The sequence below is a fragment of the Gymnoscopelus braueri genome (genome assembly GCF_963280865.1).
Source record: "Gymnoscopelus braueri genome assembly, chromosome: 6".
NCBI classification, from domain to species: domain Eukaryota; kingdom Metazoa; phylum Chordata; class Actinopteri; order Myctophiformes; family Myctophidae; genus Gymnoscopelus; species Gymnoscopelus braueri.
The window spans coordinates 11,583,427-11,608,302 of NC_137607.1; the positions used below are offsets into that span (position 1 = coordinate 11,583,427).

At 38.5% G+C, this 24,876-nt stretch overlaps 1 protein-coding gene across 1 annotated transcript in view; it reads left to right on the forward strand.

Annotated features, from left to right (window-relative positions):
• LOC308086797 (desmoglein-2.1-like) overlaps positions 1-24,876 on the forward strand; it is a 60,654-nt gene that overhangs the window by 7,486 nt on the left and 28,292 nt on the right. The window contains 3 exon segments of the mRNA XM_080430443.1: positions 20,151-20,282; positions 21,237-21,392; positions 23,218-23,359. Coding sequence (XP_080286569.1) covers positions 20,151-20,282; positions 21,237-21,392; positions 23,218-23,359 — 430 coding nt within the window.

Consider the following 24,876-nt stretch of genomic DNA (forward strand, 5'->3'; position numbering starts at 1 on the left):
ATAGCAGATCTACAAGCACATAGTGCTATGAGCTTGTATATCTGCTATTTTTGAATAGCCAAAGTATAAAATAATGTAGCTAAAATCTAAAATGACAGTTTTAATTTAAACGCATTTCCTTATGGGAAATGTTTGATAATATCACAATTTATTTAAAGATTTATGTTAACCACATTAACCCTAGCATCCTTATATTTTGGGATGCTATAGGGTCTACATTACTCTACAAAGCTCACAACGCACTGATTGTAGATTGTCTATTTTATTTTTTTACCTTTCTTTTTACAAATCGACAGTCTAACAGTCTAAAGTGCACTGTTGTGCTTGTTTACTCCAGCTGCTGTTGATTCACCTACAGTATATGCACTTCCCTTAAGATGTACTTCTCTTTGAACGCAAATATGTGGAACAAAATATACTCTATGATTCATTCCTGTTTTATTCTCATAATCAACTGTATATTTTAATGATTCATTATGACATAGTGTTAAGGTTATGTCTGAATGGAGTGTCCCATTGTCTGGAGAGATGAGATACACGTTATTAATCCCTAGGATTAGGAACATGTTCTTGCATACAGGTTTAAAGCTGATAGATAGAGAGGACACCTGTGTAGTGTCCATGGTAATGAGGATTTCCAACCAAAACATGTTCAACAATACGTTCACATCAGTCTGTCACCATTTGTTTGTCTTGCCACAATAATAATAATAATGTATATGGAGCTTGTCTCTGTACTCAAAGTCGCCTTACAACAAAACGAAATAAACAACTTTATTAAGAGAAAACTAGTTAAAAGGCCAAGACACAACACTCAACTCAAATCATCTTCTAGTTTATTGTCACAACACAAGTTTACAACAGGTATAAAAGAGAGGGTGGTATTATTTTGTAAAAGCTTCCCACAAATTGCAGCTACAAAGCACAGAAAGTGTGTGTTTAAGTTGGTGTGAGACAGTATTTATTTGTTGTTGTTTTTTAGATCTATTTTGTTCTTTATTTATTTTTTGCGTTTGATCATAATAAAATATACAATAATTAGGAATTAGTTCATCAAGAAAATGAAATCCAAAAGTACTCATGCATATAACATATAACTGTTTATAAGGAGTATAACAGTATGACACTGGTAGACTGGTCGTGGAGCATCAGTGTTGCCAGATTTTGCGAGAGAAATAAGCAACCTGGTTTATGAAAACAAGCCCAAAAGAAGTGACCTAGGCCAAGAGCACTCTAAACCTATATGCATCGGCTATTTGAAAATAATATGTTGCGATGCGACGCGTTGTGAGCCTTTAGACCTGCTATTTTCAAAAGAATCGAAAGAAAATTAAGTGCAAAATGCGGAATATTTATGAAACATTTTAACAACACAAATCTAGTACGGGGGTCCCTGGCACAAATTATAATTTCAGATGGGGGTCCGTGGACAAATACATATTAATTTATTTGGGGGTCCTTGACACGAAAATGTTTGAGAAACACTGGTTTAAACAATATTAAAACATTTTTAGAAGCAAACCCAAATAAGCAACTACACTTTAAAAACAAGCCCATTTATAGATAATTATTATGCGGCTTATCATAACTCATTATTTTCCATTGTGACATTATTCATAACCTGTGTCAGGTTTTTAAAAATACACTCTACTGCTGTACAGGAAATTGGACTCTACTTTGCATGACATGCTGTAATTACATAATATAATTATGTAGCCTATCTATCTACACCCATCCCTCTATTGTAGTGTGTACATTTACGGCTAACCGTAGTAATTCACGTCAGGAAATTATCTGATCGAATATAGGTGTGAGCGAGGTGTGACTCATAATAATGAATACACTCGAAACTGTCACTTGTTGTCGTGAGAAATATCTAACAGCACAGGAACAACGACAAAAGGAACAAATTGAGTATTAGTCAAGTGTTCAACAGGGATATGTGGTCTCTTATGAATTTAATTGGTTCTCACAGACATACAACTGGCAGTAAAACATTAGTGCTTGAAGGCAAGTTGGCGAGACAAGTGTATTTGTGTAGCACGTTTTCAACAACACAGCAAAACAAAGTGCTCAAAACATTAAGACAAGACTATAGAGATAAGAGTGGAAGGTAGGAAGGTTTTCAGCTTTGATTTAACCCATTAAGACTGGGAACGCATCTGTGTCACTTTAGATTTCTTTGGCTATTCAAAAATAGCAGATCTAAAAGCTTGTAGATCTGCTATTTAAAAAATAAAATGAAAATGTGTGCAAATCTTTGAATATATATATTTTTAGAGCAACATTTTTTAACTCAAATATTTGCTTCTGGGGGTCCCTGGTCCCTTATTTATAATGGGGTTAGGGATAGGGTTAGTTATAATGGGGCCAGTCGGACCAAACGGCAGTTGTCTGATACATTTTAGGGTGACTTGTAAAGGCATCGTTACCATCGTTTAAAAAAATTATAATGTTCTATTTTTGTTTCGTTTCGTTTTTTCCAAATCCTGCTGAGACATAATTCCATTAATCTTTTACATAATCCCTCCCAGTTTATATCCATTTTAATTAAGCTCCCGGCAGCCATCGCGGATGCCATCTTGAAAATGTTGCCTTTCCACCAGTTCGATTTTCCAAACTGAGCAAGAAGCGTAACCCCTAACTGCTCCCCAGCCGCTGTGTTAATGGCAGTTCCTCACTGCTACTGATGTGTTAAGCATATCAACGCTATAGCGTCCCTATTCTTGGCATGCCAGGCGAAATTTTCAGAGACAATATGCGAACATTTGCCAAAAATAGCCAATGTTCGTAAGTAGCGTGTTGCGAGCTTGCAGATCTGCTATTTTCAGTGAAGGGGCAAAAAAGGAGGGGGCAAAATACAGATCCCAGGGGGACCGCAGTCAATTAATTACAATAGGGTTTAAGTGGTTTAATGCATAGGACACATTTTACATAATGTGCAAATGTATAGTTTACAAATATCCCCGTAACAACTAAAGGGACTAAATTATTATTATTTATAATAATTATGGTTATGATTGTTATTACTAGGCCGATGCCTGTGGGGAACGCATGCCCCTCGGCGAGTCAATATTCGTTGTACATGTTGTCATGTTAGTGCTGCTGTACCCTTTATCAGTACTTGGAGGACAGTCTTTGTCATCAGTACTATGACCATGACCATATAGAGAGTATGCACATGCGTCACTTTTCCACCGGGATACGCCCCCCTCATCTAGACTGAGTGGCAAAACATTGCATGGAGCATTGGAGTTTGGAAGCACTCGTTGGAAATCACTCAATGGTCCTGCGTACCACCGGTTTCTAAATGTCACATAATGCAGGAGGCAGCAGGTCGTTGCGTTATTGAAAACGAGCGCTTCCAAACTCTGACACTTAGAAAAATAATCACCTGCACGGAATTTATTGACAGAAAGTAGCTCATAACATGTCTCTACGGTGGATTTTTAAGAAACACAAACTTTGCAGATAGAAAGAGGATAATTCAAGCTTTCCATACAGGCTACAGCTGCCATGTTGGTGAGTTTAACGTTGTTTAATACAATCAGATGGGATTTTTCTGTTTGGATGTATGGGCTGTGAAGGCCAGAAAGTAGTTTTTTGCCACTCAGTAGGCGGTCCCGCATAACTTCCGGGTACGATGATGTCACGCGCATAGCCTCTATAGATGACACCAAACAGACAGACAGACAGACATACTGTACAGGTATTTGTGGATTGTCGATTCAGGACAATCGCTCATCCGACTGACTTTCCGATCGGCAGGCCACAACCTCGGGTCATCGGAGCTACACACGACAAGTTTGAAGTTGATCAGTCAGACGGTTCTCAAGATAATGTGAGGGAAAGTCACAGACAAGAGAGACAGATGGAGATTGTGCGCATTTATAGATAATAATGATGATAATGATTATGCTGCCTATAACAGCCCTATGAGTTCTGTCAGCTTATTTTCCATTGTGACATTATTCATAACCTGTGTCAGGTTTTTACAAATGCACTCTACTGCTGTACAGGAAGTTGGACTCTATACTTTGCATGACGTGCTGTAATTACATAATGTAATTATGTAGCCTATATATCTACACCCATCCCTCTATTGTAGTGTGTACATTTATAGCTAACAGTAATTTACCTCTGATTGAATATAGGTGTGAACGAGGTGTGACTCATAACAATGAATACACTCGAAACTGTCACTTGTCGTGAGAAATATCTGACAGCACAGGAACAGCGACAAAAAGAACACATTGAGCTTAAAACGTATTGAGTATTAGTCACTGTGGTCTCTTATGGATTTAATTGGTTCTCACAGACATGCAACTGGCAGTAAAACATAGTGCTAGAAGGCAAGTTGGCGAGACAAGTTTATTTGTGTAACACGTTTTCAACAACACAGCAAAACAAAGTGCTCAAAACATGTAATTTGGCAGACAGGGGGCCAGTGTAAAGATCTAAGAACTGGAGTGATATGATCCACTTTCTTGGTATTAGTAAGGACTTAAGGACTTGAGCAGCAGCGTTCTGAATCAACTGCAGTTGTCTGATCAACTTTAGGAAGACATGTAAAGACAGTGTTACCATCGTTTTGTTTAGTTTTTCCAAATCCTGCTGAGACATAAGTCTCTTAAGGTGATAATAGACTGACTTGTGTTGAAATTGTGTTAATGTGCCTGTTGATATTAAGGTCTGAGTTCATGACTACACGAAGGTTTATGTCTTGGGGTGCGGTTTAAAAACCATACCAATTCAATTCATACTCTGCCAATGGAGTTGGATGGGGCTTATGGTTTCACCCAATTTAGTTTTACGACTTTCTCACCCAATTTTGTTTTATGTCTATCTCACAGGCAGACAGCCTGTCTGTGAAAATGTTATATATTATTTCTAACAATGCTTCTTGGCAATAACTTTTATTCCATTGGAAAGCCTGTTTATTTCCATTTTATGACGCCCCACTAGTAAGGAACATGCATTTGTGATGAGCAGCACAGGTGCTCAGGTGTGGGCAATGCCAAACATCTTATTCTGCTGTTTCTATTGGATCTTGTTTGGTGTTGTTTTTTTTCTTCCCCCACCACAAGCAGGGGTGGGAAAAGTACGGAATTCATTTTCAGAGCTCGGTTACAAGTAAAAGTCCAGTATAAAAAATGTACTTGAGCAAAAGTACAAAAGTATTGACCTCAAAATATACTTAAAGTACGAAAAGTAAATGTCCAATGCAAATTGTCCCAATTCACAAGTTCTCAAACTGTATCAAACACTTTTGTAATTAGCAGATCTATTAGCTAGACCGTCTTCAAAATTGCCAAAGTATATAGAGCGGAAGTATTTGTATGTTTTGTAATAATCAGAATTTACAAAGAAACTAGTAACTAAAATCTGTAAGGGTGTAGAAGTAAAACTGAAGAAAGTAAAAGTAAAGTAAAAAAAAAAAACTAAAAATAGTAGGCCTACATGTACTTAAAGTTGTACAATGCAGAATCCCAAATAACGATTTTTAGCAACCTCTGCTGGTCACTACCGTCACTGCATACAATTTCCGTAATCCTCAATTACCCAGAATTCCATTCGTTTTCACCGGAAGCGTTTCAAAAAGCGATCTTTTAATTGTTTTATACTATCTACGGATCGTTTCTCTTAGCCAGTGGAGCATTAGTTACCATGAGCTGTGCTTTCTTTTTCTGTTCTTTTTCGATCTTCCAATCCTACATTCTCTTAACATCAGCGTGAGGTTCCTTTTTGCTATTACCGCGGTAGTTCCTGGCCAAACAGGAAACCGTTGCGGTAGTTCCTGGGGACGTCGGCCACGACGTCATGACGTTGGCCAGGAACGTCATTTTCCCGGGAAAGTCCCCCCCTTCACCGTTCAATAGAAAATATATAAATAAAAGGCTTCCGGGGGTGAAATTCATGGAGTGGGTGTTGTGAAACTTTTGCCACTGACAAAAGATATACAATTTAACTTTAGTTTTGTTGAAAACGTTACCTAGTATTACATTAACAACTTTCCACCACTGGCATCAAGAAAGAAACAAGACATTAGCAATGGCAATATTACAATTCATTAGACGTAATCTACCAAGCACAAATTTCCCAACTGCTTGTTCAATGTTTATACAAAGTGGTTAATGTCTGTGGTGGCATTTAATCACGGAATTCATGCATAATTGCCCCTGCAGTAATGCAGTAAAGCTCCTGGTAAACACCTCTGTGGGATGTAATGGTCCTCTGTCATTCACTGAAACTGCAGTGTGCAGTTCACACCATAACCCAAAGTTGATTATGTTTTTTCCACGTTTTCACACAAAAATATGGGTCATTAAAGCAGCACTATGTAACCGACATGCTGTGCTGACATGTTTACCATTGAGCTAATAGAGCCTGCCTGCTTGCTCAGGGGATAAATGTAATACATTTTAATCACGTCAAAATGTATGTCAAATCCTGTGTCTAGGTGAGACATGACCTTTGACACGATCTAAATGTCTCAATAGAAGAGCAGGGAGACAGAATACAACAATAACATAACAAAGTTATATTGTATTGACATACTCTACCATACAGAAATGAACACACCGACATTTTATTCATAAAACAAAAACATTTACATAGTTTGTGACAAAATACAATGAAACTAAAGTTATTTTTATTCATCAATTCATTAAAAGTCACAGTTTTGGACATACTGGACAAGGTTTCAAGCTGATAGTGACAATAGTGTTTTTGGTAAACAGATGAGACATTTCCTAGAGGTCTCTTTGGGTGTTTGATGAGCATTCACTGTCATTGTGTACATGATGCACTTATTTTACCATCACGTAAAATGATTTCTTCTAGACGTGTCACGGCTTGAGATAAAATGATAGGTTAGAGGCTCTTTCACCTCCTCCCACAGGAATGTTGTTTCTAAAGCACCTGGAACTGAGGAAAATACCACATTAACATAAATCTCTCACCACACATTTAAAGGGGAATTTCGGACTAGCCTTTTTCTTACCTTTATATGATGTTATTATATCCTAGGACGAGTGGTACAATAGAACATTTTCATAACTCCATACAGAGTCCACCGCAGCTAAAAACCCGAGCAGACGGTCTAGATAGTGTATTGAATAGCTTTTTATTTTTTTTCATTTTTTGGTGAGATCTGAAGTTCATAATTACAGAACATTATCCATAGGGTTTTTGTCCCAGATGGGTCGCCGTAATGTTTACATCCTGGCTTGGATGACGTCACGGGTCAAATCTCGTCTCGTGAGACTTCCGGAGGGGCGCATTCAAGACAAACACCGTGGACAGTTTTCTGTCATTAGGAAAGTCAGATATCACCGAAAAAACTAAAAGCGATAAAAATACGCGATCTAGCGCATGGACTGTCCGCTCTGGTTTTTAGCTGCGGTGGACTCGGAATGGAGTTATGGAAATGTTCTACTGTACCACTCGTCCTAGGACATAATAACATCATATAAAGGTAAGAAAAAGTCCTGAATTCTCCTTTAATGAACAGCTAAAATTTTGGGGGGAAAAAATCCGCTTCACACATTTTCACATCAAAACACCAACTCAACAAGGAGAAAAGGCATGAGAATATCCACCTAAAATGTATAAAAGCCCCTCTGCCCATTGATTATGTCACTGCCTTGGAAAGATTATACTAACCAACACAGAAGGTGAATGAATGCATAAACCAACATCTAACAGCATCAGCAAACACTCTCCAACACTTTGCCCAAAAGGGCAAGAAATACCCCACGCAGGACAAAAGTGCATGAGCACCAATATTTGGCCATTCTTATTATATTTTAAGCCATTCAATCCGAGAATGCATCCGTGTCACTTTAGAAGTCTATGGCTATATTCCAAAATAGCAGATATACAAGCTCATAAGGCTTGTAGATCTGCTATTTTTGAAGAAAAAACATTGTGAAAATGGGTGCAAATCTTTGAATATAGGCCTATATACAATTTTAACTCAAATATTTGCTTCTGGGGGTCCCTGGAACAAAACATTTCGAGTTGGGGGGGGGGGGGTCCGTGGACAAATACATATCATTTTGGGTGGTCCTTGACATGAAAATTTTGAGAAACACCCCCCCCCCCCAAAAAAAAAAACAGCAGATCAAAAGCTCATAGCACGGCACTCGGCACCGCGATATGAGCTTGTATATCTGCTATTTTTTAATAGCCCAAAGTATAAAATAATGGTTAAAGCAAAAAATCGAAAATGACACAGCTATGCGTTCCCGAATTGAATGGGTTCATAGATTTACACTGTAAAATCCTCAGTGCTTATTTAACTCTGAGAGTATAGAAATGTCATCAAATGACCTGTAAGGGTCCATTTAGTAGCATCTTCACTATACATACGGTGTACTGTACAGTATGTAGGCCTATGTTTTATAGGTTTTATTCATTCTTTCACACGCTTCACAACGCTCTTCTCACACACTTTTATGTACTCAAGCATCTTTTTTGGCATAAACAAACGCATTCCTTTGATACCGCACCCTCCATACTCACGCCATATCATGCCATGTGACTTATTTATGTTCCCTAAAACCAAATGGGACTGAATGAAAAACGATTGGATTGAACTTCCAGCCACCCATAATGATGTGAAGGCAGAACTGGGACAGTCGAAGACACTGGAACAAAATACATATTATCGGGTGGAAATGTCCAAACCAGACCCATAGAGAGAGAGAGTTCTGACACTAGCGTTCACTTCTTCGGGCCAGGTCTTCTACAGTACATAGCCGTCTATTGGCGAATAGTGACAAAGCCCTAAACCGGAAGTTCATGGCATGCATTGAAGTCTACGGCTCCTTGTAGCTATTTCCAGTTTACATGAACCACGTGACTGGCGCTGTTTCTGCCCCTTCATTGGCGCAACTCTCTAATACAAGGCTCTGGTCCAAACCTTTAGTATTATTACCTTTAAAAACATTCTAAAATAGTGACAATAGCCGATCTACAAGCTCACGTGTTACATGGCAAGTCTGCGATGCGTTGTGAGCTTGCAGACCCTATCGTCACTACTTTTCTGCGACATACAGTACTTGTATGATGTACTAGGGAATTAGTGCATTAATTTTCAAAAAAACGTAAAAAGTAAAAGATATGAGGTTTCTGCACGACAGCAACCATAAGACACGATAAGATACGTTAAGATAAGATACTATCATAAGACATAAACCTTTACTGATCCCCGGAGAGACATTCAGTTGTCATAGCAGCCACAGCAACAAGTCTAAAAAAAAGCCAAGATAAATAAGATGGTTCAGCTTAGATTCTGGCAGTAAATACCTGTAATGGGTATGTACAATGTCATTCTTTGTAATACTGTAAAGGCTTTGAGCAGCCCTTGTATGAATTGGAATAAGTGCATCGTATACAGTGCAACAGGCTCATGGACAGGCCTACTCCACTGAATTAACAACACAAACCTGAAGGTCAAGATTCAATGTATGCCCTGAGCAAGCAGGCAGGCTCTATTAGCTCAATGGTAAAAATGGTTAAAGGGATTGTAGGCAACATTAAGCCTAAATTTGAAAAATACCTCTATATATATATTTTGCATTTTTTCCCCTCTATCAGCCACTATATAATGATGCTGGGGTGTTTTCCTGCATTGAAAAACACTCCTGAAACACTTTCTGAAATCCGTATTTTCCCTACTATTTAGGTTACACATCCGGGTATCCGGTCCGTAAATTAACGCACGCATGTGCGCATCCGTGCGCGTCCGTGTCAACTTTTTACTTTCGGTTTTAAAATGCTCTCAAACTTCGTTTTTTAGGCACATAATTTACTTTTTAAAAAGCGTTTGGATAGAATTTAGTTGTTTAACTTCATATATGTGGTCAATTTGTCATGAAAGAGCCTATTTAAAAATAAAAATTCAGAGAACTGGCAGGGGCGGGCAGTTCCGCGAATTGTATCTGAATAAAGTAACCTATATTCGGCATGGCCCGTTTAGAAGTCTGCTTACTCTATGGAAGTCCTCCGTGCGTCACCCCCTGGTGGTCGGGGAAACGAACTGCTGGATTTTTTTCCTTTGTTTATCTCTGAATTGCTTACAATCCCTTTAAAGGTCCAGTGCAATGACATTTCCGGTCATTTTATTTTAAAGTTTCAGTCTGAAACGGCCTCGCAACCAATCTAGAAGGTTCCATCCCTTCAGGCTATGGCACGCTGGCCAAGTTACCAAGTTACCAAGTTGCTTATTTCGAACCTAAAATGTTTTCAGATAAATATTTAAGTGTGCTGATTAAGTTTACAATGAGTAATACAACGTCTGGATGTCATCTTGAATGAGATTCAAAACTGAGTAGCTCTATAATTAAAATCAGCTGTGTTTGGAGGAACGTGCAGCTATGGGAATCAAACAGGTAGATGTAATCAAGATTCATTTATATTCATGAAAGTGTATCTATGTCATCACGTAGCACGTTTTTGTTTACAGGAAGTAATTAAGATTGGCTTTTTAGGGACATTTGATATAAAATACACAAACATGTTTTTGTTTTTTTTAATTTTTTTGGCATCTATTATTAGGTATGCCCATATGATGACAACGGATATGCTCTAAAATTTTGAAGAACATATATCTTTCATTTCACTAGACATTTAAACACGGGGAAGAAGAGGAAAGTTAATTGTGCAGCTTTAACTATACAGTACTGTATGTTGCAATAATGTGTGTTTGTCACAAAATCTCAGACTTGTGGCACACTGTGTGTGAACCACCCAACTCCAGAATGTTACTCTTACGTGACTGTCTCACTTAAAGTTTGCAGGCCATAAAAGTTGATGGGAACAGAACATAAACAAGGGCATAAAACATGGAGAGAGAAGCGGATCAATATTTTTGAAACGCTCCACTTGATTTGAAACGACTCCAGTAACCAGTTAATTGTTAAATAATTATACGGTATATGAGACAGCCGCAGGTATTATTGACTAAGAACTAAAATGTTCAGTGCCTGTGCCATTAAATTCCTCTCATCACACCCATCGTAAATTCACAACAACGACAACAAAATGGAAATGCATGACGGAGGATTTAGTCACAGAGAGTGCACTATGACTCTATGTTATTAATTGGTGGTTTGGCGTTGTTTCAGCGAGAGTTCAACCCACCACATCCGTGAGGCAGCCTGTGTAATACATTGCTTGGCTTTCAGTACAGCACTTGTGTCGCAACGCAAGCACATAGCAATGCCTGATGAATTTTTGCCTACGGCAGAATTCTCCAGATCGAATGTTCTCTTCTGTGTCAACATGAACTAAACCCTAACCTTGGATCCCAGGCTTGCATGCTTTCTCAGGACCAAAGCCGGCGTGCAGATCAATAGAGTACCGAAGTCCTGACGTCAACACCTCTATGGTGTTGACGTTGGAGGGGCCTCCTGGATCACGGAAGTGGTTTTTCTCATTAAAAATCCCATCAACTTCTTAAATTCACGTGATATAAGAAATGTGTTCCACAAACAAAACGATTCTATCAGGGAGGTATAGCGCTTTGTCTTGATATAACTAGCACTCTAGTTTTGATATCGTCTGTGTTTGGATAAAATGTAATCGATTCTGTGGCGGTACACCTGGAAGCATAGTGTTGAAAAAACGACATTATGAAATCACGTGACTCACTGTCCCCACTGAGGCACGTCACGCTCCGTCAAAAAACATTCCTGAGATTCCGTAGATTTTGTGACATTTATTATCAGTGAGTGTTATTTAGTTTGACGAAGCAACGGAAAACTGACAATGCTACTCTCCTACAGAAAGACAAAGTCCTATAGCAACACGACTGGACGCTGATTATGTGCTCCGGTTGCCGGGCTGAGCCAGGAGGCGACCACATGTGTCATGGGAGATGTGGTCGTTAGGTCATTTCTAAGCCTGAGAATTGTAGTTGATATGTAGGTGCCCCTTTATTTTCACACTCTTTTATATAAATTAGTACTTTTTCCACCATCAGTTTATGCTGTTTTCAAAACCATATGAGTAAAATCACTGGACTCGTTTAATTTTTTGATACAAAAAAAAGTCTATGGGAATTTGAGTGGGAAAATCACTAGACTTTGACGTCCGACTTGATACAGATCCAGTGGGCACCTAAACCTTGTGGGCCCCTCAACGTTAAATGGCCTGTTTTGTTTTCCAAAAGAAATAAAGCATCACCTGTACAGATTCCACTGCTGTGTGTCAGACCTTCCAAACCCATCAATTGAGCTGCTAATAAAGTTGTAATGTTGCCGCCATTAAACCAGTCAAAACACCAGTAGCGTGTGGAAGCCTGTGTGATGCATGGTTTGGTTGCAACACAGTGCATGTGTGACACAAGCTTAGCTATGTGTACTACTGTCACTAATGTTAGCCGAGGGCATAGTGCTTCCGTTTCTAAGAAATCCTTATTATGTTCTCTACCCATTTTCCAATACTCATCTCCATTAATTGCAATTAATAGAATCAGCGGTCCTTTTTTATTCTTTATTTAATTGATTTCAGAGTAATTTCTGCTTAAACTCAAGTGGTTAGACCCATAATATTATGTCATCAATTCCAGCGACACAAGGATTTGAATCACAAGTCAGCATGTCAGGGTTTTGCCAGAGAAAAACTCGGATAAGCCCCATGGTTGGTTAACCCATTAAGACCGGGAACGCATCTGTGTCATTTTAAGATTTCTTTGGCTATTAAAAAATAGCAGATATCAGTTCATAGCGCGGCACTCTGAGCTTGTAGATCTGCTATTTATGTATTTTAATCGTGGACAAATTATGCAAATCTTTGTATATATATATATATATATATATATATATATATATATATATATATATATATATATATATATATATATATCTTAAAGCGAAAATGTTTAACTCTGATCTGTGTTTCTGGGAGTCCCTGGAACAACATGTTTTGAGATGGGGGAATTCCATATGTATTTGGCCGTGGCCCGTGGGGCCAAATACATAATGGAATTCCTTGACATGGAACAGTTGTAGCACCACTGATATAGCAACATACTGTCAGGATTTAGAAAACATTTTTAGATATGTATTTGGCTGCGGACCCCCATCTCAACATATTTTGTTCCAGGGACCCCCAGAAGCAAAGATGGGGGGAGGCGGGGACATAGATTGGTGAAGCAATAGGAAGCGGCGCTGGAATCCAACCGCCTGGGTTTGGATCCGCCTTTCAAGACCATCGATAGGGCTCGCTCTTTCAGGCTGGGTCTCCCCTACCTCTCTTCTATCCCAAAAAATACCCCAGTTTGAGCACTCAGGCTTTCACAGCATATCTGGGGTTTTATGTAAATTGGTCTCAAAACAGGCCAAACTTATTTGGCCCCGAAAGTGACGTCACTAGCGGTACAATCCCTCCTGTTTTTCAGTTCCAACATATATATATATATATATATATATATATATATATATATATATATATATATATATATATTATTTTTTTACTTTTTCCCACTCAGAACCAGGAGATACAGTAACATGCATACAAACTGGTTCAATAGCGCCACGTGCAAAGTGCTTTATAAGCAGTGTTGGAATAGTTACTACAACATAGTAATATGTTACTTATTACATATTACTTGTTTAAAAAGTAATGTAGTTACTTTACTTATTACTCCCTGCCAAAAGTAACTAGTTACTTATTACTTAGTTACTTTTTTTTTCTCGCCCCCAGTAATTGCATCCTTTCTCCCCAAAAGTCTGACTTTGCATTTTCAACATTAGCAGTTGTTTTTTTTCTCTTTTCTGCAGCCTACATTGTAAAATCCTCATTGTTGATTTAACTCTGAAAAGTGTTCCGTACACATGACGGGTCCATTTGGTTCTATTTGTACACTCATTTCAATTATATTAACACTAAGACTTTTACTGTGTATGAATTCATAACTTACAGACTAAATGAAAACCATTTGACTATGAATTGAATACTAAGGACCTCAATGGAAACAAGACCGCAAGGACTTTTTTGGAAGTATTTTAAATGTATTTCATGTATTTTTTGCCTAAAAAAATATTCAAATTCAAACACCTGGGCTCAAACAGATAATGACTCATCATGAGACACAATCTTTGAACAACTTCTGTTGTTTATTAAACAAAATGTATTCTAATAAAATACAAAAATAAAAAGGCTCCCATAGCAACACATATCATCGTGGCAGAATGTAGGAGCAAATGCAAGTAAAAAAAAATCAATCATTCTGTATGACTGCTGAAAATAAAGTGCTTAATTTCTTTGTAAACAAAAGTAATTCTAATAGAATAAAAAGGCTCCCATAGCAACACATATCATCGTGGTTCGTGGTGGGTGTGTAGGAAATGTAAACTTCAACAAAACAATCATTCTTCTGACTGACTGATATTTAGTGCATCATTCAGGACACAAAACAACATATCAGGAAAACAAAACAAAACAATATGCTGGTGGACGCACTTACAGCCAGCCTCTCAAAAACCTTTTATCTGATAACAACCAATTCAACAAAAAACCTCTTCATAAAGTGCTTAATTTCTTTGTAAACAAATGTATTCTAATAAAATAAAAAGGCTCCCATATCAACACATATCATCGTGGATGTAGAAGAAAATGTAGGTAATGTAAACTTCAAAACAATCATTCTGTCTGACTGATATTTAGTGCATCATTCAGGACACAAAACAAAATATCAGGGAAAAAAAACAAAAGTGTGTTCCACTTCCTAGCAGCCTATGTACTAGTCTAGGCCTACAGTTAAGTGGGCATTGGGCAGCAATGGGCAATATGCTGCTGGTGACTTGCCTAATAGCCTATTGCTCACATCTGAAATGGCGATTATATCTCATGAGGAGAAGCCTGCTATGCCGCCCTTCCGCAGCTGATAATTCACACATAGACAAGTGCGCAACGTTTCCGTATCCGCTCTAGACCGGATCAGCAAGCAGCCTGCATAGCAACTGGATCCCAACCAGTCTACCATTATATCAATTGACCAAAAACAACACAGGATCAAATAAACACACTCAAACCCAGAGTACCACCAAGGCTCGTGAAAAAAAGTAATAAGTTACTTTTTGAAAAAAAGTAAAGGTAATAATATTACTCAAAACGTGAAAGTAATTAGTTACGTTACTAGTTACTGGGAAAAAGTAATAATATTACTTTAAGTTACATATTACTTTAGTTACTTTCCAACACTGTTTATAAGCCAGAGAGAAGTTAGTTGGAATGAGTATATCTGAGGCTTGATTTAGGCTCAAACCGTTTGAAAAACGTTTGAGGGACAAATTATGATATTAAATATAAAATATATATCTTTAATTCATGGTGTAGATATCCTTTAAAAATGTTTATTTGAATCCTGAAACATAACAGTTTTGGACATATGAGGTTTCCCCCCCGACAGAGACGACATGTAGCAACATTTAGACGTTTTTTCAGAAGGCATTTTTAGAAATGGCCTCAGGTCTAAATGGGTTAAGCCTGTATGCAAGAACAACATGTTCCTAATCCCCCCCCAAGGGATTGATAAAGTGTATCTCTCCAGACAATGGGACGCTCCGTTCAGACATAACCATAACAACACTCATACTGAATCATTAAAATGTACAGTTGATTATGAGAATAAAATAGGAATGAATCATAGAGTACATTTTGTTCCACATATTAGAGTTCAAACAAAGAGAAGTACATCTCTACAGGTGTGGCAGATGTCCTTTAATGACCTCGACTCCACCTTCACACACCCTGGAGCTCTGGCACGGGATCACACCAGTGTTGATTTCGTCGACTAACACCATGGCGAAAAATTTCTGTTACCTTTTCTCACTTAGGAATACTAAATAGAAACTAAATAAAAGCTATGATGGCTAAAACTGTGACTAAATGTACTAAAAATTTTATCAACAAATAAAAACTAGACTAAAATGTTTGGGAGGGACTAGTGGAGAAGAGATCCAGTAGAACTAAGAGAAGTCATCTTGGGTGCGTGCGGGTGTCACAGACCGAAAATAGCAGATCTACAAGCTCTCATAGCCGATCTGAGCTTGTAGATCGGCTATTTTCGGCATGCAGCTAAGTGAAAATCAGCCATTTCGATGGCATCACGGCCCGCCAAAAACACATTTTACTCGACTAAATCAACTGTAGATTTAGTCGACTAAAGTCTTATGATATTTAGTCGACTAAAACTAAACTAAAAGCAAAACATTTCAGATAACTAAAACTAAACAGAATTTTATTCATAAAGACTATGACTAAAACTAAATCAAAATTTGCTGTCAAAATCAACACTGTATCAGGCATCTACATGAAGGATAACCCCAGTGGTGTCACGATATCCATGTTACCGTCAATATCTAATCATTACATATCTACATTAGGTATTTATTCAACACCAGCTGTAGATGATGAATCAATATTGAGCAACTACTTGACCTATTTATTGTCACCCACGCCAGGAGCGGTTCCGGGCTGTCACAATACTGAGAATAGATTGTTAATGTATGTTGTTTAGTTGTCTAGTTGTCTATCTATATACAGCTATACCTACCCCTCATACCCAATTCCAATAAATAACTCATTTCAACCACTACTTGACTGCTTACAGGACATAAAATCTGGATGGATAGTAACTTTTTAAATCTTAATGAAAACAAAACCGAAATAATGATATTCGATCAACACCTGGCCCTACTCTACAATACCCCAGACACCCTTAACTCTAACATCCGCTGTTCCGCACATCTGCCAAAAACCTTGGCATAATCCTTGACAGCACTTTCAAGTTTGATAAACAAATCAGCTCTGTTGTCAAGATCAGCTTTTTTCAACTCCGCCTCCTCGCCAAGGTCGAGCCATATCTCCCCCCAAAACATTTAGAAATCGTAATCCATGCTTTCATTTCATCAAGACTTGACTACTGCAATTCCCTATATACCGGCATTGAACTGTCGTCACTTAGACAATTGGTCCAGGACACTGCTGCTCGCCTGCTGACTGGCACGAAAAAATGTGAACTTAATAACCCCCGCCTTGGCCTCACTTCACTGGCTCCATGTTAATTGTAGGATTGATTTTAAGGTTCTCCCATTAGCTTTTAAATCTTTAGATGGGCTGGCCCCTCAGTATCTCTCTGAGCTCCTGGAAACCCTACACAGCTAGAGCTCTGCATGAGATCTGCTGACAAGCTACTGCTGGTCGAGCTCAAAACTAGTAAGAGAACCAGGGGCTCACGCGCATTTGCGGCTACAGCCCCCAGGCTCTGGAACAGCCCTTCCATATATACGGGATCTGCTCAGTCCATCAATGTTTTTAAGTCTCTGCTTGAGACTCATTTATTTTCTTTGGCTTTTAATCTCATCTGAGCGCATGTTGTTTTATTTTGTGCATATTTGTGTTTGGTGCTCATGTTGACACTTGCTGTATATGTTTTTTTGCTTTGATTGTATTGCTCCTGCTCTGTACAGCACTTTGGTCAATCTCAGTTGTTTTAAATGTGCTCTATAAAGTTTGATTTAAATTCATTTGATACAGCTTCTAGTTTAAAAACATTCTCTACATCCAGAGAGCAGTTAGTTTTTGTCCATTTCAAGTGGTGATGTGTGTGTGACTATACAGTAGTCCACGCCCAGCGTATTCAGCTCCAGTGCCCTGGGCAGAGGAGCAGCTGGCCTGGCCCGCTCACAGCGAGAGGCAGAGGTGGAGAAAATAATTATAATAATGTTCTCCCTGGAGGGTGTAGAAAGGAGGGGATTGGTTGGTTGATGCAAAGTTGAGGTTCTCTCAGGTTTATTGCTATGCGTTTTGCTGTTGAGCGGCCCCAACACTGTGAGAAAAAACGCCAAGACACTTGTCTCCATAGACTTTGCATTGAAACTCCATGCTCAATCAGAATGTGCCAGCGTTGTTACTCTGCTTGTTGGAAATAAAATATTTCCTTGGTGAGAGAATGAAGAATTGATACTATGCCTTTTACTATGTACAGTAGGCCTACGCCACCACAGATGACAATATCATTATAATGAGTAAATAAGAGTAAAGAATAAAAAGGAAAAGTGATAAAGAAGCAGAAAAGGTGGACAGCGTCCGGTTGCCTCTGAAGGCAACGGCAGTACTGACACCCAACTGAAAGTCGGTGGACCTTAAATACAGAACTCTACAGAAAGGATAGATACACATTGTTATATTTATGAGGACTGACATTCCTCTATTTGACCAAAAAGATCTGTTCTGAGTTCCTGAGAATGGAAGGACTCCTCTGACCATGAACGTGCGTTCCATTCTCAGCGAGTGAGAATGTAAGGGCTACTGCTATACGCCAAGGCCATAGCAGTGGTGTAAAGTAACTAAGTACATTTACTCAAGTACTGTACTTAAAGGGATATTTCACTTTCAATACGCGAGGGGGCCGTGTTTTTTCGATAACTTTTTTCGTTTAATTTTTTTATTACATTTTTTTTTTTTCATTTTCCAAAAATAATATTACAAATAAACAAAAAAAGTTATCGAAAAAACACGGCCCCCTCGCATATTAGGAGGGCGGGGTGAGTCACTAAAACCAAGGACAGGTGTTTTTGATGAATCTAACATTATAGTTATAATGGGTTTGTATAGGAAGGGGGGCGTGTCTGATAAAATGAATATCAAATATCTAAATACTGAATCAAGCAACTTAAAAACGGTCTGGGGTGCTCACAAAAGCCTGTGTAGACGATGAAATGACCCAAAGTTTTTTTGAAAGTGAAATATCCCTTTAAGTACAATTTGAGGTATTTTTTACTTTACTGGAGTATTTCCAATTTTCAATACTTTTACTCCACTACATCTCAGAGGCAAATATTGTACTTTTACTCCACTACAATTATTTGAAAACTTTATTTACTAGTTACTTTGCAGATATAAATTATTATATTATAAAACATGAATGAACCACTTTAGCCCCATTTTATACCTAGGCTATTTGAAAATAGCAGATCTACAAGCTAAGAAGTAACATTTTGAGCACAGGCCTTTTACTTGTAACAGAGTATTTTTTATGTTGTGGTATTGCTACTTTTACTTCTTTTACTTCTTCCACTGGGCCATAGTCACTGCCTTATAGCCGGAATCCTGACGCCTGACACGAGACACATTCTCCATGAGTTTATTAAACCAGGGAACTAGTCATCTTGCTGTCTGGGTCTGCCGCTTGCCTACAGAGGAATAGTTACTTAACCTTTCGTATGAGCCTGCTGCTTGTGTAGCGCCCCGGACAACAAGACACAGCTACAACAGCTCTCCTAAATCGAGCTCAGCTGTATTGGAACAGCGGGGTGTTGGTTTGCTGAGTGGGAGAGTGTGGTTCGTTCCCAGCTCATTGCGAATCACTACTAAGTGCGTACAGAGGGATAGCTGCTTAATTACTACACCAAGGCTAGGACCCATACATTCAGACACATCAGCATAATAGTCATATGAATATAACTGAAGTGACTAACACATCAATAATCAAAAAATGAATAATCAAAAAGGAAAATAAACCCAAAAAGGAATATAAATTGTATTTGTGTTAATTGGGTGTGGGGCAGTGTTGATTTCGTCGATTAAAACTATTTTCAACTACCCTATTTCACTGACAAAAACAAAATAAAAACGAAATAAAAACTAAGCTACGATTACTAAAACTAAGACTAAATATATTGGCGAATCTGTCAACAAATAAAAACGAGACTAAAATGTTAGGGAGGGACTAGTGGAGAAGAGATCCAGTAGAACTAAAAGACAAGTCATTTTATGTTTGGTTGCGCTCTGGTGTTGCGCTCTGAAAATAGCCGATCTACAAGCTCACAACGCGTCGCAGCGCCACACGTTGTGAGCTTGTAGATCTGCTATTTTCAGCATGCAACCAAGTGTAAAATCAGCCATTATGACGCCATCAACGCACCACCACTATACATTTTAGTCGACTAAATCAACTGTAGATTTAGTGGACTATAATCTTATATTTAGTCGACTAAAACTAGACAAAAACTAAAGCATTCCAGATGACTAAAATATGACTAAAACTAAATGGAATTTTATTCAAAAGACTGACAAAAACTAAATAAAAAAATTGCTGCTGTGGGGTCTCATTGCTCTGTTCCCTCTCTGTGCAGGTGTGTGTGGCTGTGAGCAGCACAGAGCCCTGGACTGAACGTCACCTTCAGCGTCAGAAGAGGGACTGGGTGGTCCCGCCAAAGATTATTAAAGAAAACAAAGATTACACCCAGGAGCGCTACATCGCCAAAGTAAGACTTCTCACCTCGTTTCATGTTTTTAGTTTTTAGCCTTGGTGAAATCGAGGGTAAACTAGAAAAAGTGCTCCTCGGAGCACATGTCTCCGCCAGGTCAGGTAGGTTATTTTGGCTTCCTGGTGGCACTATAATAGGCCAATGTGAAAAGGGTGCCATTTCTTCCTAGGCCGTGCACGGCAATCGGACACTGCATTCATGATTTGAGGCATTTTGTTCTAAAAATGAGTTTTGCTAAATTTGACATGCTGGTGGCGCTACAACAGACCAATGTTAAAAGGGTGGCATTTGTTCCTCAACATAGTGTGATTGTGCGTGGAAAGTTTCACCGCAATCAGACGCTGCGTTCATGATTTGCGGCATTTTGTTCCAAACAAGGCACTACTGCAAACTTTAGATGTTAATCTTAGCCAATCAGGATGGAATATGAAAAATCAAACAGATCCGTCTTGATCACATGATATAGAGATCATGTGTACCGATTTGAAAAATTTTAAAAATGCAGGGCAAAGGTTTCTCCTTGGCCTCTAGGGAGTGAAAATTTGAAAATAGCAGATCTACAAGTTCACAACGTGTCGCAGGGCGACGCGTTGTGAGCTTGTAGCTCTGCTATTTTCAAATATATTAGTACTTTTACTTCTGGTACTTTAAGTATATTTTGATGCCAATACTTTTGTACTTTCACTCAAGTACATTTTGAATTCTGGACTTTTACTTGTAACAGAGTATTTCTATATTGCAGTATTGGTACTTTTATTTAAGTAAAACATTTGAGTTATTTTTCCACCACTGCAAGTAGGCTACTCCAGTACTTCAACTCAAGAGCAAATTTGACAGAGCAACTTTCACTTGTAGTTGAGTGATACTTGACCAGGAACTATACTTTGACTGAAGCACTGTGGGCTGAGTACTTCAGCAGAGTTGAATGTAACTGTGTTATGATTGGTCCAGATCAGGTCAGACATGGATGAGAAGGCCACGCTCTACTACGCCCTGACGGGGCCGGGGGCCACAGAGCCCCCCTTCAACCTGTTCATAGTGGAGGAGAACAGCGGCTACGTGAAGGTCACCGGCATCCTGGACCGAGAGGAAAGGGAGGAATACGTCGTGAGTACAAGTCAAGTTGATTTATATAGCACGTTTAAAAACAACAGCAGTTGACCGGATAAGGCCCGGTCACCTTTGGTTTAGAGGTTGGTTTGGGAAACTGAAAGGAGTTTCTGAGTGGATGATCTAAGTAACCTAGTGCAGTGGTTTTCAACCCTTTTCATGCCAAGGACCCCCAAATTGATATACATTTTGCCGCAGACCCCCATCTGAAAATCTGCCAGGGACCCCCAGAAGCAAAGATTTTAGTTAAAAATGTCCGCTTTCAAAAATAATATTATTCAAAGATGTGCATTTTCAAGATTTTTCAAAAATAGCAGATCTACAAGCTCATAGCGCGGCACTCGGTGCCGCGCTATGAGCTTGTTGGTACCCCTTAAAGGAGAATTTTGGACTAAGTTTTTCTTACCTTTTCTATGATGTTATGATATCTTAGGATGAATGGTACAGTAGAACATTTTCATAACTCCATCCTGGGTCCGCCACAGCTTAAAAAGTGCGCGGATAGGCCTTGCGTTAGATCACACATTTTAATAGCTTTTTTTTTTTTTTTTTTTTGTGAAATCTGACGTTCATAGTGACAGAGCACTGTCCAAAAAAAAAAAAAGAACAGAAGTCTCGCTAGACGAGATTGAAATCTCGAAATTTCAATTTCGTCTGGCGAGACTTAATTTAATTTTTTTTGGTTGCATTGTGTTCTGTCACTATGAACGCCAGATCTAAAAAAAAAAGCTATTAAAATATGCAATCTAGCGCAAGGCCTATCCGCGCACGTTTTAAGCAGTAGCGGACCCGGGATAGAGTTATGAAATGTTTCTACTGTACCATTCATCCTAAGATATCATAACATCATAGAAAAGGTAAGAAAAACTTAGTCCAAAATTCTCCTTTAAGGACCACTGGTTGAGAACCACTGACCTAGTGGGTTAACAGATAGCACACATTCTAGTGGCTGAAAAGAGTATGCATGCTTTGAAATAATGGTGTATGTGTGTGTGCGTGTGCTTGTGAGGGCCAAATATGTCCCCAGAAGTATAGTAGCATTTGGAAATAGAGAGACTCAGACTATAGACAATCTTCCTGGACCTCACAAGATGAAATATAATACTTATAATGCTTTATTAGTATTAGTATTAGAAATGTAAATGGCACGGAGGTACAGTAAAACATTTGGGCTAAAAGGATAACACAAAGAAGTCCTGGGGACTTGTTTCCATTGTGGTCCTATGTATTCAATTAATCAATAGAACATAGAATATTAACACATCAATACGTGTCATCGACAAATAGCTATATTTACAGATGAGGAAAAAATAAATCCCATTTCAATGGGATTTAATATTGATAGAACAAATGACCCTGATGTGATTTGAACACGTTATACCTTCTGATCTGGAATCAGATCGAGACGAGGTCTTTTCCAACTTTTTATAAAGTTTGCTTTACAATTATGAAAAGATTCAGGTTGTGGTTAATGTTAAGGTGTTTAAAGGTTAGGTTAGGGTTGTTTTTAGTTTCACACCAGCGTTGCACACATACACAATAGTAGATCTACAAGCTTTCAACGAATCACAGCATGTGGCATTGTGAACTTTGTTTTGGTGCGCAACACTAAGTATAACGCAGTCTTTAGGGTTAGGGTTAAAAATGGCAAAACTATGGCATTTTATAAAATATAATCTTTGTGTCTGCACAAGTAGGATATAGCAATACAAACATGTGTGTGCGTGTGTGTGTGTGTGTGTGTGTGTGTGTGTGTGTGTGTGTGTGTGTGTGTGTGTGTGTGTGTGTGTGTGTGTGTGTGTGTTTTATGGTGGTGCCCTAGCTGACAGGAATAGCCAGATATCGTGATGGCCGAACTGCAGAGGAGCAGATCGAAATGACCATTGTGGTGGAGGATGAGAACGACAACCCACCTGTGTTTCAAGCCATTCCCCCTGCTGGAGTGAAGGAGAACAGCACGGCAGGTAAAGAACACTGTGGCTAAAGGTGTTTTCCACCATTCCTTTTTTGGAATGTCTCTTTCTTGTCTAGCCGTTTGGTTTATTTAGATTAAATACTAGAGAGACAGTAAGCTGACAGCAGACATGCAGCACTCCCTTTCTCTGAACTAAATAACAGGACTAGTTTTTAATGCATATTGCAGTGGTGGAAAAAGTAATAATTTGATTTACTTAAGTAAAAGTATCAATACCGCAATGTAGAAATACTCTTGTTACAAGTAAAAGTCCGGTATTCAAAATGTACTTGAGTGAAAGTATAAAATAATTGGCATCAAAATGTACTTCCAAAAGTAAAAGTACTCATTGTGCAGAATGTCCCCTTACAAGTCTTCAAATGTATACAAATCTTTTGAAAATCGCAGATCTACAAGCTCACATTGCGCATCGCGACGCATTGTGAGCTTGTAGATCTGCTATTTTCAAATGGCCAAAATGTATATAGGACTGAAGTGGTTAATGTATGTTTTGTAATAATAATAATCAACATCTACAAAGTAACTAAAGTTTTCAAATAATTGTATTGGAGTAAAAGTACAATATTTGCCTCTGAGATGTAGTGGAGTAGAAGTAAAAGTATTAGAGATTGGAAATACTCAAGTAACAAATACCTCAAAATTGTACTTATGTACTTACTTGAGTACATATACTTAGTTACTTTCCACCACTGTTATATTGGCACATTGTATTAAAAAGACTAAATTCCCTATCTTACACAATAGGCACTAAGTACAGCAACATTGCATTCACACCCAGTACCTGTGTTGTGTGGTGTAAGTATTGTATAGGTATGTAGGCCTACTTGCGCTCATCTGTGCGCCCATGGGCATGTTGGTTGTAAAATGAGTTGTGGTCATGTCAGGCACATTATTGTGCCTGACCACACCCTAATGCGAGAAGTCAGAAATCGATTGGCCAATGGCCATTCCGGACACAGTCCCCCAGCACAGTATTTCTGTGCTATTTAAAGAGAACATTAGATAGTAGGTTGACCCCCTGTATAGGCAGATTTGCAATGTGTGTACATTGCTTGCAAATAAAAATCCATTTTAATTCAAACACAAACGTTCAACATGGTAGATGACATTGCTGAGAGACTCGGAATTGAAGTTCAAAACATTTAATTATTAATCTTGGCCACATTATCCATAATTGCACTGGGAATGGGGATTGCACAATTTAGCTTTAATTTATAATTGTTATTATATATAACCAGTTGAACTGCTGTGAGTCTTTGCATGGAGATGAGGAGAGCGGCCATGGGAGAGAGAGAAAAATTAGGGGTGGTTTAGTTCAATAAATAGTAGAAATCATGTTAAAAGACCCCTCGTCTTTGAAGAATGTTGTGAACCCATACCCCACTGGCTTTCTTTATCTGTCTCTGCGCAATCTCTAAAAAAATGTTTTTTTTTTGCTTATGGGATCCCAGATTGGTCTCTGTGCAACCTAAGCTACAACAGCAACAGTATCAATATCCATTTCAG